General features: G+C 44.2%; 1 protein-coding gene across 5 annotated transcripts in view; it reads right to left on the bottom strand.

The window, feature by feature from the left end:
• Nucleotides 1-16,709, bottom strand: part of Myo5b (myosin VB) — a 302,556-nt gene that overhangs the window by 175,647 nt on the left and 110,200 nt on the right. For 4 of the 5 annotated variants that reach the window (XM_048806229.1, XM_048806230.1, XM_015482386.2 and 1 more), the window contains exons 2-4: nucleotides 13,230-13,340; nucleotides 5,537-5,708; nucleotides 3,418-3,562 (exon numbers count right to left, since the gene is read on the bottom strand). In XM_048806229.1, coding sequence (XP_048662186.1) covers nucleotides 3,418-3,562; nucleotides 5,537-5,708; nucleotides 13,230-13,340 — 428 coding nt within the window. Of the gene's footprint in view, nucleotides 1-3,417; nucleotides 3,563-5,536; nucleotides 5,709-13,229; nucleotides 13,341-16,709 lie in introns of those variants that run through there. The other variant, XM_048806232.1, reaches the window with a different exon arrangement.

The raw sequence follows: 16,709 nt of genomic DNA, 5'->3' as shown, positions 1-16,709 counted from the left end.
AACCGTCTCCCCAAGATTTGCCTATTCTTGACATTTCCTATCAACCAAGTCATACAATGTGGTCTTCTGTATCTGGCTTATCTCACTTGCCATGTTTTCAACAATATGGTAGCATACCATTGTGTGAATAATCCCCATTTTGTTGATCCATTCATCCAGAGATAGACATTTAGGTTGTAATGTGAACATCTATAATTTGACAAGAATGTATGTTCCCATTTCTTTGGGTAGAATCACCGGGAACTATTGAAATCCTTTAGAAATACTCCCAGACTCTTCCAAGGTGGCTGGAATCAATTCACATTTCTACTAGCAGTACATGAAGACTCAATTTCTCCACATTCTCACCAACTCTTTTGACTTTTTGAGTATAGAAGATGGGGAGCAGCATCTCACTGTAATTTTCTGACCAAGCCTTTTAATGACCCCCTTCTCAGTTATGGCCTCACTATTCTACTACCTAGATGCCTTCTTCTCACTCTAAGCATCCTACCATTCATTAGGACCTAAACTCCTAGAGTTTCCTTGGACCATCTGTAACACCATCTCCAAAATCATTTCACATGATCCTATGGCACCCATTTCTATTTATACCTACTACAGGTAAGGCCTTTTGGGCCTACCTCTATCTTCTCTAACCATTGAGCTCCTGCTTGAAGTAGGGTGATCTTACTTTCTTACTGGCCAGTATGGAGTCTACCAAATAATGATACTTCATAAATTATTGCTAAGTCACTAATAGAGGGCGAGGCTGGAGTTGAGGCAGGTAAAAACGAAGTATAGGATATTTAGGGTCTTGGGCCAGGAAAGAATACAAGGTCCAAAGCTAAGCTGTGGAGGTCAATTCCCCTCCCCTAGGGAGCTGTAGGTTCTGTGCAAGGGATAAAATTCATAAATATGTTGTTTCATACTATTGTAAGTTTTTTCTTTACTGTGAATCTGCACTTACTCAAGTCTAGACTTGGTGAGCATGATGGGGACAGGGAACCAATCCTCTTCTCTTGCTGGTCTCTGCTCTTCCTTTCTTCCAGCACTAGCTACATTTTTTCTAGAACTCCGAGGAGGAGTTAAAAGTCTGTATTAAACCCCTCATACTCTGACAGTGTCTAGGTATCTAGAGTTGAAGGATTCATGTGTGAGCCATCATGAAAAATCCAGTCCCTAATCAATCAAGAGAAAGAAAGAATCACGGAGTGCAAGTCCCCCAAGACTGTCATTCAGAACTTTAGCCTCCCAGACCTTCTACTTTACCCAGATTTTAGGGAGGCTCCTCCAAAGCACTGTGCTAGGCTTTGGCTACCTGAACCGTTACAGTTACTCTGACAGTTCTGACGAGTCAGGAAGAGCACAGTGCAGTCGGCCAGCACTGTTGAAAGGATGCGTTCTAGTGTTCCAGAGAGAAGGACCATGACGGGAACACAGTGAAAACCTTGCCTGTAGCTGACCATTAGGTCTCCCTCGTCGGCTCACATGATATTTGGGGGATTTCTAATCCATCTGTTAGGTCAATAATGACAAACCACAAGCTGCTGGTAACAAAACTCAAAACCAGCTCTCATCCTGTGGCCACGAGCACTGGACCTTATATTTCTAACACATTTCATAAGAAAATATTGCACCAAAACTTCAAGATTATTCGATACAAACAGACCCCAAGAATAAAATGAGTATAAGCCTTAAAACCTTAAAGGAGTCCTGGTCCAGCTTTACCATCCAAACCCCTTACTTACCAAGTTCATTACCCGAGGCAAGACAGTATCACCACCACCACCCTTGACTCCCCCATGTCCCCTTCTCTTCAGTGGGTGTGAACAAGGCCTCCAACAAGTGAAATAATCCCAGTTTACAAGAACCACAGGCCCAGCTTCATGCATGGGAGGGAGGAACACAGGCAGAGCCAAGTGGACCCCAGCACATGGGTAGGCTGGAGGCTAGAAGACTTGCAAGCTACAGCAGCCCTTGTATGAAGGGCAGCAACTTCTGCCATATGTAAGTATAATGGGCTAAGAGAATGAGCTGAACCCCCCCCCCCCCAAGTGTCAATGGCATCCATGAATGAACAAGGTTGAGAGAGCTATCCAAACTTAAAGCACAGCATGAAGTCTTAAGAACCAAGCCATAGCCACCTTGATTTAGAACCATAAAAAAAAAAAAATCCCTTGAGAGTAGATGAAGCATTATCTCCATGTGAAGCAAATGGAGACTTGGCTTAAGTAATTCTCCCACAACACAGAAGCCTGCCCAGTCCCCAGCCCTATCCCCCACTTGCCATGCACATGACACCCAAGCAGGGCCGTCTGCTGTATAACACACTAAGTGATCTCACCACAAGATCTGATCTGGGGCTACACTGTCAGGAGGTGTAAGTCAACAGGCTGGCCCCACTAAGATTCCTAGTCAAGCCCTGATATCAGATTAATACAGCATGTGGCATTAGAAAGGTCAAAGGTTGCAATCAGCTTAGTGGCACATTTTGAAGGTAAGTTGTAAGTCATTCTACTTTCCATTCCTTCAAGCCATTGCTTATTTTGAATATAGTTCCTGTGTCTTTAATGAAAGAGACCTTTCATATGCTCATCTGAATATTTGGAATGAAACATCGTAGGTCAGTAGTCTATAGAAGTCTTCCTTCATAGTTTTATTGGCCTAAAAGTTGTAATGAAACCACACCACCTTAAACAGAATCCCCCCTACAAAGAGATCACCCATTCTCCTTGTTAGTATAAATGGTCCAACTGCCAAAGGACTTTGGTATGAATGTTGCAAGGTCCATTAAAACACTCTCTAGAGGTGGCAAGAACTATCTGAAAGAATCCAACATTTTAGTATTAACTGGGATATGAATTTCCCCCAAAAAATAGATCTTTCCTGATATGATGCAACAATAACTTGAGACCATCACCAAGCCCATTTTGTAATGAAACAGACCTGCACCCATCTTTCATGGCTAGAGAAACACTGAGAAATTACTCAAGGGCTTCAATCAGAATTCTGCTTCCAGGCTGCTGACTAAAGGTTTTTACCTCCACCCTCAAGTTGTCAAGGAGTCCTCCTCCCTCACAAAGTATCCTGCAGTAAGAAGGTGTAGAGCAGGCTGGACGTAGAGCTCACAGAGGTGCTCTAGAATGATTCCACTACAGCAGGGGAGGAAAGAGCACCAGAAAAATCAAGATGAAATGTAAGGACTGTATTTTCTTTTTCAAAAGAATCAAGTAAGCTAAGGAGCCTCTGCTCTCAGTTCGTAAGAGTAAGATAATGAAGTGAGAGAATGAAGTAGGAAACAGAATGTAGACTTTTCCCAAGGTGTTTCTTCAATCCCAGTCTCACCACTCCACTGTGAGCCTCAGCAGTAAAGAAACAGCAACTCCCCTTCCTGTCCCGTTCCCAAGGAGAATGTCTGTGCCGAGTTATCCTCACCTGGCCATTTGCTTGTAGGCTTCTTCTGCCACTGCAAAGATGTGGGGATCCATGTCACCCATGTTCTGACCACTGTAGGCATAGATGACATCTTGTCCGTAGATTGGCAACTGTTCATAAGGGTTGATGGCAACAAGCACAATGCCTGCAAAGAGACAGGAGGTCAGAATCTGGCAGCTCAGCTGTCTCGGGGCATCAGACTAAAGCACCTGTTCAGACACGGAACCTGAAGCATGAGGGCGTAACAGCATCAGTCACAACAACTCCACTTAAGACAGTTGTGTGCTTTTGTTCCAGGCCCTGGTAAAAACAACGCAGATAAGCTGAGGGTCCAGCTATCCTGCAGCCTTAGGGTATGGCAATACCCACATGATAACAAATGCTCCACAAACTAAGTTCATAAAATAGACACGTGCAGTGTTGTAGGATTAGAGGGAAGAAGATGTTTATATCTGCCAATAGGTATTAGAGAAATTTAAAACCCCGTGCAAGAATTAAAAGCTGACAAGGAATGGATTTCTCATTTGTGTATGGGTTATCTTAACTAAAATACAAACAACTTATGGATAGGAAGTGTGTTTTACATATCTTCAGGTCTACTACTGGATCAATTACGGTGTGATTTGAGCAGTTGTTCAGCCTTTCAATGCCTGGGTTGCTTCAACTATGAATTGGGAATGCTGACTGCACTTACCCGGGATGTGCTAAAGGTTAACATGATTAACAGAGAGGGAACACTCAGATCAGTTCCCTAACACAGAGCAGAACCTGGAGGAGCCGAAGCATGTTTGGATAAATGTGGACACTCGGGAGACTCAGATGGAGTCCTTAAATTGGAAGCAGATGGCCACTGAGCCGTGTTTCCTAAAAGAGCTTCCTAAATTCATCTTATGGGAGGGCTTACTGAAAGTTCTGATGATTGGTCACATCTTTCAAACTCCCACCAACCAGGCGGGAGGAAGGAGCTTTTGGGAAACCACCCCCGCCCCCCCCCAGCACTGCAACCTAGCAGAACAGCTCCCCTGACCACCTCACTGACCCACCACTTCCAAACCCAAGTAGAACAGGAAAGTAAAAAGACCCTGGGCTGGGGTTATGGCTCAGTGGTAGAGCACTCACCCAGCACGAGTGAGGCATTGGGTTCAATCCTTAGTACCACATTAAAAAAAAAAATGTAAGATATTGTGTCTATCTACAACTGAACAAAATTATTTTAAAAAAAAAACCTGACAGCTGACGTATCACTGTGATCCCAAACGTGACCAGGGCTTTCCTGCACAACCAGGACAACTCCCGCAGAGGCATCCTGGCTCACTCCCCAGCCTGACCCTCAAGTTATCTGCTTCTCAATTAACAGGGTCTTATTTTTGCCATATTATCTACCAATATTCAAAGGAGAAGGGGGAAAAATAAACATTTGAAATACAGAAAAAAGGAGCAATTTCAAGAAAAACTTGACAGTTTCAGGACTCTGTTTTATGCATCTGTTATGGATTTTGCTTGCTCTATATTCATCAAGCATCGCATTGATACGCAGGCAAGTGACAAAGTCAGAAAGGCAGAACTTTTGACTGGAAAGTACAAGACAGGCACACACCTCTAGCTGTGTGCTGGGTGGCAAGGGAATGTGCATGAGCCAGCACACCAGAGCAGACTTATGTCCTCTAAACTGGCCACCCCACTGGATGCTGTGGCCCAAGCCTGTAATCCTAGGAACTCGGGAGATTCATGCAGGAGGATCATGAGTTCAAAGCCAGCCTCATCAACTTAGCAAGGCCCTAAGCAATTCAGCAAGACCCTGTCTCTAAATAAAACATAAAAAGGATGGGGATGTGGCTCAGGGGTTTACAGCCCCTGGATTCAGTCCCTGAGACCAAAAAAACAAACCACCCATCCTGCAGGCTATGGGTCATTTCTTTAGTTGAGCTGTGACCGGCATCAGTCATCCCACAGAGGCTAGGGCAGCCAAATTTAGCCACATGCACTGATTACAAACCTTTCCAAAGGCCAAGGTGAAAGGTGCATGTAAAAAATCAGGGTTCTGAACCACTTGAGCACAGTTAAATCTAATGATTGTAGGCACTCCCAAATATGCACAGCCAACAGATGCCCCACTTACCGCAGTAAGTGTAAATGTGGTTGGACTCCAGGAAGCGGACCTTCAGATTATGCAAAACTGCAGGCTCATGGAGATAGCTAAGGGCAGTGAGGTCGTTTTCTCCCACCAAGATATCCGGATTCCGTAAGAAGGGTAGCTGGTTGTTCTGGGCGTCAACTGGATATTCCCGAATCTAAAGAAACACAAGCAGTAGGCACAGAAAGGCAGTTATAAAGCCTTTAGCTGTATTCCAAGTCCTGTCTTGACTTGGATCACTGTTCTTCAGGGGAGCATAGGTAATAAATATTTTAAAGGTAAGCTTGTTCTGTGCCTATAATCCCAGCTACTCAGGAGGCCGAGATGGGGGGATCTCAAGTTTGAGGCCAGCTTGGGCAACTTAGTGAGACCCCATTTCAAATATTTTTAAAAGGCTCAGTGGTACAGTGCTGACGTAGCATGTATTAACCACTGGTTTCAATTATCAATATAACAAAAAATAATAAAAGAACACAAACTGAACAAAATACCTGTAATTCCATGAGCGACCAGCACTGGTAGAAAATTTGTTGATTATTTACTCTCAGGATACCTTGAATTTTGAAGCATTTAGCTTGTATTTATAGCACAGAAGACTAAGCATAAGAAATTTAGGGAGTTTAACCAGATTTAAGAGCATACTATTGCATCTTAAAGAATCAAATACTCCCAGTGTCTTTAATTCTAGTTGTCACAGGGCACTCATTCCCCCACCTAGAAGACCTTCCTTGATTGGTCACATTTATTGTGACATCCCTTAACTGTCTCTCAACCCACACTCTTTGTATTTGGATTATCTTGCAGCTCTGTCAAGGGCCTCAAGTTGCACCATGTGCACATAGGTTGCTCCACAATCTAACTAGGGGCACCTCTAGGGCAACCATTTTGCTCTGACCTGAAATACAGTAACAACTTGGGATATATGTGTGCAACCAGGGAGCAGGATTATGTATTTTAAGTCAAATCTGAAGTGTAACAAGTTAGCCTTGTATTCTTGTTTGGTGCAGTATTGGAACTACATACATGCTCAATGTTTGAGAAAAAAAATTATAATTCTGTATTTATATATAGATGTAATTTTTAAAAGATGGTAGTCCCATTTTTAAACATTTAAATATCAAGACCTAGATGCTGCTCACATTTTACGTGTTAGATGTCTCTTGGTGTTCTTGAGAATCATCTGGGGAGCTCGTGAAAACAATTTCCTGAGCCCATCTTAACATTTTGTGAATGCTCGAGTAGGGCCCAGAGATCTAAAATTTAACATCCCCAGTACTTTTGATATAGATAGCCTGTGGATACTATTGTTAAGAATCACTACTCTATATAAATGTTTTAGATTAAGTCTGTTCATAGAATTTATTTGCTAGGATAATAGCCAATTTTAAGAGAACATAAATATCAGCACTCCTTATGGCCCACTTTTAGAGGCCCTCATACTACCAACTCAAGGTACATTATGAAGTCACCAATTACAGTCCTATGGTGATAGGTGCTAAATAAGTAGATGAATGAAATGACCAATCTAGAAGTAACTGCAAGCTATTTATGGAAAATCTGAACATGTTGAGATTGCAAATCAATGAGTAAAAGGAGTGAATGTGCTGGGGTAAACTATCTAGCCCTTTATTTAAGAGAAAAGTTCTACTCTGGCTCAGACCAAAATAAAAATGGAACAAATTAAAGCCTAACGAGAAAAGTAAGCAAATATTTAGGTTTTGGCAAGAAGGACTTTTGAAGGATGATGCAAAAGCCAGAAACATGTAGGAAAATATTCATAAATTCAACTACAACATAGGACTTTAAAATTTATCATAAAACACCATCTGCAAAGTCCAACTGGAGAAGGGAATGAACAAAGCAGAATTCATACTATTACCCAGTTTTTTAAAAAGCAAGTGCACTAACTGAAGTTGGGCATAGAAAACAAAATCACAAAATAAATGACATGAAAAGCTGCTCATTGTGGCCAGTAACCAAAGAGATGTAAATAAAATAATTCAGCATTACTATTACCAGACACTCACAGGATGTGTGTGGCAATAGGAAGATGTCATGTGAATACAGACTCGTCCCACCTATCTGCAGGGCAGCAGGTACAAGACTCTTGTCTTAACAAATTCATCTTATAAGTGATCTTTATAGTAGAGCTATAAAGAATGAAGGCGAAATGCAACGGACCCAATTGGTCAGCTAGTTACCCAGAGTGTTATGCCAAGTTAAATAAAGCATTTTCATAAAACGAAAGACAACAGTCTGTCTGGAATAATGTCCCCATAATATTGTTATCTGGTTTTCTTCTCTTTACTGTGTCCTGTTCATTCTTTCCCCTTTAATGTTAACTGAGGGCCTTTTCTGTGGAAAGTTCCATTTAAGCTTTCTCTATACAGGAAACTAGTAAACTATCATGAAGATGCAGATAAAAATTCCAGAAGGTGGGGAGGAAAAAAAAAAAAAAAAAAGAGCTTTGAAGGTTGATTTTTAGTTCATTACAAATTCTGGAGTTGGTAGCTGTGCTAGTGAGACTTCCATTACTGTTATTAAATACCTCAGATAGTCAACTTGTGAGGAACAAAGGCTTATTGTGCCTGTTTCAGTCCACAGCTGCTCGACTCCATTGCTTTTGGACTCAGGGTAATGTAGGACTTCATGGCAGAAGAGCCTGGTGGAGCAAGCTCCTCACCTCACAGAGCCAGAAATCAGAGGAGCCGTTCAGTTCCCAGGACTTGGTTCAAGGGCACACCACAAAGACCCAACTTCCTCCCACTGGGGCCCCTACATCAGTGTTTCTCCCAACAGTACCATGGCTGGTGACAAAGCCTTCAGCACATGGGCCTTTATGGAACGTTTAAGATCCCAACCGTTAGTCACTTTCTTCATTTGCTTGGTCAGTGGCATCATTGGGACTCTGCTGGACCACCCTCCCTGAGCCATTCTAAAGACATCCAGAGGGATGCTTTGCACCTTCCTGTACCCCTACCTCAAGCTGCAGCAACAGCTGCAGGTGGAACTGCGAGTCTGAAGACACCTCAGCCCACATCTCTACATCCTGAGGCAGGAAGGGCAGCATCCCCAGAATGACTCCCCTCTCGAAGACTCCCTGCAAGCACGCAGATACAAGAGTGTATGCAATTTGGGGCAAACACATTCACAAATAAGCAAGTGATATTTGTTACAGTAGAATTGATCAGGAGCAAAAATGCCCAGAGCAGCAGAAAAGAGGGGGGAGCTGCCAGCTCAGCATCCCAAGCCACAGATTTCTGTATGTCCAGAGGGAAGGGGGGTGCTTAAGAACAAAGTGTTTTGTTGTTGACGGGATCTGAATCGAACACTGCCACTTCACTACTCATTGTGGCATCAGAGATGCTCGCCGAGTATCTGACCACTGCAAGTTGGGAGAGGAGCAATGCCACAGAGACCTGTCACCCTCGTGTTCTACGAAAGCACAGGGGCAGCATGCCCAAAGCAGAGGTGCTGGCCCTTGCACTGGCAGCTGGGTGGAGACAGTACAGCTGCAAATACCTGGGTTTTTTTAATCTTTCAAATTATTTTTAATCAAAATGTCTATAAGTATCAAAGAGATGAAGACTTGCATTCTTGCCCAGTCCCACAAATGTCAAGCAAAGCAGGCTTGGCTACACCAAGGCACAGGTGGAGGACATTCCTCTCTGTAAAGCTCATCTGCTTCTTGCTTCCTCTCAAACCCCGACTGCTCCTGAGTTCTCAGAGGAAGCAGTCAGGGTTTTGCACTAAGAGGGACCATCAAGGTCACAAACTCAGGTGACTGCATCACTGTGGTGTGCCCATTTTAAGTCCTTGGGGTATATACCGAGGAGTGGGAAAACTGGGTCAAATGGTGGTTCCATTCCAAGTTTCTTGAGGCATCTCCATACTGCTTTCCAGTGGTTGCACCATGTGCAGTCCCATCAGCAATGTAGGAATATCTCTCCCACCATATCCTCGCCAACATTTGTTTATAGCAGCTTAATTCACAATAACCCAAGCTATGGAACCAACCTAGTTGCCCTTCAGTAGGTGAATGGATAAATGTATTTATACCCAGTGGAATAACTCAACCAGTAAGAATGAGATTTGGGGGGCTGGGGCTATAGCTCAGTGGCAGTGTGCTTGCCTAGCATATGTGAGGCACTGGTTTGAGTCTCAGCACCACATAACAAATTAATAAACAAAGTATTGTGTGGCCCTCTACAATTAAAAATATTTTTTTAAGGATGAAATTTTGTCATTTGCCAGTAAACAGATGGAACTAGAAACTATCATGCTAACTGAAATAAGAATCCCCAAAAACCAAAGGCCAAATATTCTGTTATGTGGAACTAACTCATAAGGGAGTGGGAGGGAAGAATAGAAGTTCACAGGATTAGACAAAGGGGAATGAAAGGAGAGGTATGGGATGAGGAAAGACAGTAAAACTAGTTAGATTTGTCTTTCCTATGTTCATATATGAATACACAACCAGTGTAATTCCACATCAGGCACACCATAAGAATGGGAAATTATACTCCAGATATGTATAATAGTATGTGAACATATACTGTCATGTATATCTAAAAAGAATTTTTAAAAATATTTTTTAGTTTTAGGTGGACACAATCTTATTTTTATGTGGTGCTGAGGATTGAACCCAGTGCCTCCCACATGCCAGGCGAGTGCACTACCACTTGAGCCACATCCCCAGCCCCTCTAAAAAGAACTTTAAGAATGAAATCCTAATTTCATGGTGTATAACACATGGTGTATAACATCCTATGTCAAAATACACTGTCATGTATACCTAAAGATTTAAGTCAGGTGAAAACCATTTTAGAAGTAAATCATGGAGATGGGGGGGAAGAGTTTTCCCAGCTACTAGAGGGCAGGGAGCTGCTTGTGAGGGAAGTGGGGCCAGGAGAGAGCCGATTTGCACAGGGCTCCACTACCAGCCAGGTGTCAGGACACCACACGTCTCCAAGGTGAGCACCTGCTGACAGATCCATTTTAGCAGCAGAATCCCAGGCGTAGGGCTAGCTCACACCATCACAGCTTGGGGAGGAAAAGGTAGAGGCCCATTCTTATCCCCAATAGGTTACCATCTTACTGGCTATAATACAAAACATCCTGTACTATATGCAAGATGGAACAAGCCTGTTTTGAGTCTACTATGCACAAAACACTCAGAGTAGTTAAAGTCATTGGGAGTAGAATGGTGGCTTCCAGGGACTGCAGCCAAGAACAGGGAGATTGACAAGTTAGCATTGAATGAGGACAATTTGTTTCGCAAGATGAAAAGAGTCTGGAGAAGGATTGTGGGATGGCTGCACAACATTGTGCATGTCCCTCAACTATACACTTAATGGTTAACATGGTGAGTTTTATGTTAAGTATGTTTTCATTATGGCAATCATGAAGGATCAAAAGTCGGGGAAATCATCTTGGAACAGTGAGTAAGCCCAGGTACCTTGAAAGTAGAGGGGACAGATTGGCAGTAAGGTCCTGCCCTAAGGCTACAGTTAAAATCAGATTCTCTGCAAGAAAGTTTTTCTAACTCTTTGCTTCAGCAATGAAAGAGACTCTGGCCTTTGGGGGTTAGGGGCAAAGACTGAGGTGGCTATTCTACCAGCTTGGTGCTTAGAGAATGGTTCCAGCTTCAGATGGGGGCGTGCTTCAAATGCTCACCCAGTCATGCTGCTCTGGACTCCTTCTGGTGCACAGCACCTGGGTCACTCCCAATGACACCTAGAGCCAGTTAGGGCAGCCCATGAGTAACCTGGACAGACTCAGACACTCAGAGCCCATTATTTCTGGAGCACTACTGATTTTCAGCCCCAGGCTTCCTGTCAATTCCACACTGACCAGCCTCAAAGCCAGAGAGGGAAGAGATGGACCCTGGACAGCTGCCAAGATTAGTCATGCAGGGCCAAATCCAAGTGTAGCGAGAGGCAAGCATCTGCTCTGTTTTAGCAACACAGCAGATCATTCCTCACTACCTCCGTACAACTTTTAAAAACACCCACCCACTTGAAAACATCAACTGAAATGAAATCTGTTGGAGTAGAAGACACTATTCCTGTGGGTGGGCTCATTTTGTTTCAGGCAGAGGGTGGGAAGTTTTTCAACATGGTAAACAGGATTCCATCTGCTGGGAGTTGATTCTCACCTGAAAAACTTGGAGGGGGCTAGCAAAGCCTGCCTGTCCGCAAGAGCAAGGTGTGGGTGGGGGACCTTGGTGTTGATACTTCCTAACCAACTCACTGTTCTGCCCTAGTTTTACTAAGTAACACACCCAATTATATTGACACAAAACAGCAGTAGAATGTTCAAGATGGGACACTGTTCAATGGGCAGGTTCATCACCAACCATCTAGAAAGGTGGGCAAGACCGAAGAGCTTGAAAGAATTACAAACAGCAACAGTAAATAACGCAGGCTTCAGGACATGGTTCAGACTTTCTAATGCTGTTGGAGTTTAGACAGGCACTGATCACACCAATCCAAACCTTGCCTACAAGCAATGCCCACCCTGCAGCCCAAGGAATCCACCCCAGAAAACAATCTCGACTCTCCCCGCACCTTTGCTAACAATCGGTTTCTCTCCTGGTCCCCGCCATTGTACACGCTGCATGAACTGCTGCCTCTATCCTCAGTCTGACGTTACCTGTCCCCTTTCCCCACTGGGTCCTAGAGGCACTGACTTCCTTTCCTTCCCTTGCACACATCCAAAGTGAACTTAGGAATTTGGCACACCCCACTGCTCTGTGGTACACTCTCCTCCCAGCCTGCACACCCCAACTCTCCAGTGGCTCCTTCTGCAGCCCTCAAGAAGCTGGACCTCTGAGCACCTTCACCCCAGCTGGCTAAGCCTCCCTCCCACACCTCACTCCCGTATCTACTGCATTTCTGCCTCACCTCTATTGCTTGTTCACTGTCACCTCCAGCACTGCGATCCCCAAAATGTGGGGTCACAACTGTCCCCCCATGCACCTGCCTGGCCCCAGTGCTCATTCTGAGCACTGGTATGTGTGGAATGCACGTATCAGAGGTAGCCAATGGCTCCTGGAAAAGGAGACTGAATGAAAGCTTTCAGGAGGAGAGTTTTAGAGTTAATACCTCCATCTCCTTTTGATGACGACAACCTGAAAGTTAGTCAAAACAATGCATCCAACACATATGGAGACCCTTCCTGCCAGGCACTACCCTGAAGTACCTGTTACATCTTACCCCATGTTATTCTCAGAACTAGCTCTAGACAAACCATCATCCTGTTCTCCAGGGAGAATAGGCACAGAACTGCTAACATGTCCAGGATCACAAAGCCAGCGATGGCTGAGGCTGAATCCACCCAGGCAGACTGCACTGCAACCCACACTCCTGCCACCTTACCTGCAATGGCCCTCGTGATAGTCCTCTTCTCTCCTCCCCACAGAGAGGCCTCCATTGCCCTCACTCCACTTAAGATGCTTGCCTCAGCCACAAGTGCTCATAGCTATTAACCCCAATGGGCACTTATGTGACATGCCCAGGGCAGCCTTGGGGTTAGGACGTTGAGATGCATTGCCATCGACAGAAAGAATCCAAGGGCTCAGAAGCTCCAATGGCCAGGAGAAAGCCAAGCCCACAAGGTACCACCAAGTCCTGATCAGCACAGGCCTTGGCTTCCCACACCCAGCGCCAGGACTTACAGTCTCATCTTCCAGTTTGAGCTGGAGGCTCTTCTCACCCTCTTTGTAGTCCTTGGTTAATTCTGCTGAGCGCCACACTTCATCCGGGTCAGGGATCCAGACCCTTGTGTACTGAAAGATGAGAATGGAAAAAGTTCAGATACAAGGTGAAGTATGCAGGGTCCTAAACATGAGTCATTATCTAGGAGGGGCCACTAGAACTTCTAAAGCCATCTATCATTCGTTTCTGATATTACAAAGAAATCCACAGAATGGATATTACAAAGAAATCCACAAATTCCCATTTGGGAAACCTAGCTGATATTCTGCATTCAGGGATAAAGCCACTTTCCCGAACAACAGGTCAACCAAAACACGCTTCAGCATCCCAAGTTGCCACTTGGATTTTTGCATTGTATAAGCCACAAACATGCCCCCAAACCCTCATTCGACCTACCCCAGACACTATCCTAACCTTGTTTAACCTGGCCAGCCCCTGGCAGGAGATAACACGGCCCTTCCAGGCAAGTGGTGACACCTGGAGCAAACTCCAGTGACTTGCCCGATGAGTCTCAACTTGGCATTCTCAGCCCCAGCTGCTCAATAGAATCACCCGGCTTCATACCAATGTTTATAGAAGCACAATTCACAGTAGGTAAATTGTGGAATCGACCCAGATGCCCTTCAGTAGATGAATGCATAGGGAAACTGGTACACACAACGGAATATTACTCCACAATAAGAATAAAATCATGGCATTTGCAGGTAAATGGATGGAGTTGGAGACTAATGCTAAGTGAAGTAAGCCAATCCCAACAAACTAAAGGCTGAATGTTTTCTGACATGAGGATACTGACTCATAATGGGGATGGGGGCGAGGGGGAGCATGGGAGGAATAGATGAACTCTAGATAGAGCAAAGGGGAGGGAGAAGAAGGGTGGGGGGTTAGGGGGTAGCAAAGACAGGGTAATGATGTTCATCTCATTCCAAAGTACATATATGAAGACACGTATGGTGTGACTACTTTGTGTACAACCAGAGAAGAACTGAAAAATTGTGCTCTGTAAGCGTAATATGAATTGAATTGCATCATATGTAACAAATTAAAATAAATAAATCACCTGGCTTCAAGAACATCAGTCCTGGTCAGACCAATTCACCAGGAGTAACAAAAGCTCCCGAGAATACCACATGTTGCACTAAATGTTAGCATCTTGATCTACTGGTGTCACCCCTAGCCCCACCCTCCTCACAGCTGCCAGACTGATTCAAGTTCTCCGCATAGGTAAGCAGTTTCCATGGGGCCTCTTTGTTTCAGAAGCTGTGCACATGCAGACGTAGTTTTCTTGCCACAGAATATTCTTACAAAACCGGAAACAAGTGGCTCTTAACTAGCAGGTCAGCCAGAATGTGTGCTTGGGTCAGCACAGTCCACACCTCCTAGTGGAGCGACAACTTCAAGCCCTGTGGCCAGGCAGCTGCCCGCACGTAAGCAGCCAGCTGGCTTCACTTGGGTCCTGCCTCCTCCCAACCACTGCAAGATTATGTTTCTCCAGGTGGTCACTGGGCTTTTTTAAGAATAAGACCCTGACCCCTACTAAATTTTTATTTCATTACTAAGCAGGAAAGTCCTACAGTAATAGAATCAAACTTATCCATGAGAAAGCAAATATCCACCAGTTTTCATGCTTCACATCGCAATTCAGGTAGGGAGTCAAAATCATTCATTTCTGATACCACAAAGAAATCCACAGAATGTTTACTTTCGCCCTGCCTCCCGAGCCTTGTAAGACAATATTACTCTATCTTTATAGAAAGATAACATTTTGAAACAAAGATCTGTATACTTATAGTACCTGAGAGCTTCTTAGTATTAAGAATCTTCAAGGTAAACTTTGAGCATTTTCCAACCTTACCTGTCAACATCCCTTCTCCATTGTCTGAGGCCACCATCCACCCAGCAGCTATGACTTGCAAGATCCTGTCCCTAAGCTTTAGATGAGTGGTCCTATTCCTCAGCACAGTTCTCTAGTCACTATGCTGAGGTATACTCTTGGGACTTCCCCTCCAGTCAGCACATCCAAGAAATTTTACCTGAACAGCCTCAGTGTAAATGGTGTCCCAATGGCTCAAGACAGGGAAACCACTAAGAAGAATAAAAGCAATCCCAACAGGAAGCAAATGGATGTACTGAGGCTGGGGGCCCAGCCCAGCTCAGCTGGAACTTGTGTGCCACACTCTCACTGCATAGGTGATCATAGCCAGAACGGGAATAAGTCACTCCTGACTCCCTGTTAAGTTCTTACCCTGGGCGAGTTCAATTATCTTTATACTTACATAAAAATGTCTTTGAGTAGACCAAAAGCCATGGATAGGTAGAAAGTTTCTGAATTTCCCCACACCCACAGAACTAATCAACACTAGGTCCCACCAAGTGGGACTGTAGTGCTACTTTATTTAGCTCTCTGCTCCATGCAAGGACCTCAGCATCACTACCACCTGGGAGCATGTTGGAAGCGCAGGACCTCGGCTTCCACCTAGACCTACCACCCGGCCACTCAGAAAGGTGTGCTGACCTCCATCAGAACTCACATGCCTGTACTCGGGTCTGCTCCTGCAGCACCAGCTCACTTCCCTTTGTAAAAGGGTCAGCAAACTATCTGCAGGCCAAATTTGGCACCAGGCCTACTTTTGTATAGCCCATGAATTAAACTTTAGGACTTTTAAATGGTTGAAAAAATTAAAAGATCAATGTTCACATAATGTGAAAAAATATATGTCTAGTCAAATTTTGTCATCTATAAAGTTAAACTGGAACACATCCATAACCATTTATGCATTATCCTACTTCCAGACTTTAATGATATTGTTAAAAAAATTCCTATGGCTCAAAGCCTAATAGACTCATTACCTGGCCCTTCACAGAAAGGTTGCTGACTTCTGTCCTTATTCTTGCTGGTTTAGGGCCAGGGTCCTTTCCTCCCTATTCACATAGAGTCCAGCACCAGCACCATCCACTCAACACCATGTCCCCAGAGCCAGCTCCCCAATGAGCTGACACAGTATGGCCCTCTCTGATTAGCTGTATCTGATTTTGCCGTCATTTGTCCTCACAACAGTCTCACATCATTACTGTGAAATTTCAGGCATACTATTGACCATCTTTGCATCCTTGAGATCTAGCACCTCCTTAGCATAGAGATGATGCTCACTACACATTCACTGAGCACAGGACATCAACAGAATGTGTGCCTGCCCTTATGGGACACTTAGTTTATACAGAAATACATTGTGGTAAGCACCATGTAATCAAAGTACAAACATGGAAATGCATCCCCTGAATTTCAGAACATATCATCTACTTGGGTAAATAATTCACATAAAAATATACTCTAACAGGGTGACGTGGACAGTTCCGGAGAAGAGCAGCAGCTACTTAGTGGAGGGAGGAAGAGCATAAGCAACAAGGTAATGCCAACTTAGAGGGCATGTGGGCATCCA

This window comes from Marmota marmota, unplaced genomic scaffold (genome assembly GCF_001458135.2).
Source record: "Marmota marmota marmota unplaced genomic scaffold, marMar, whole genome shotgun sequence".
NCBI lineage: Eukaryota > Metazoa > Chordata > Mammalia > Rodentia > Sciuridae > Marmota > Marmota marmota.
This window is presented reverse-complemented; position numbering and strand designations above follow the sequence as displayed.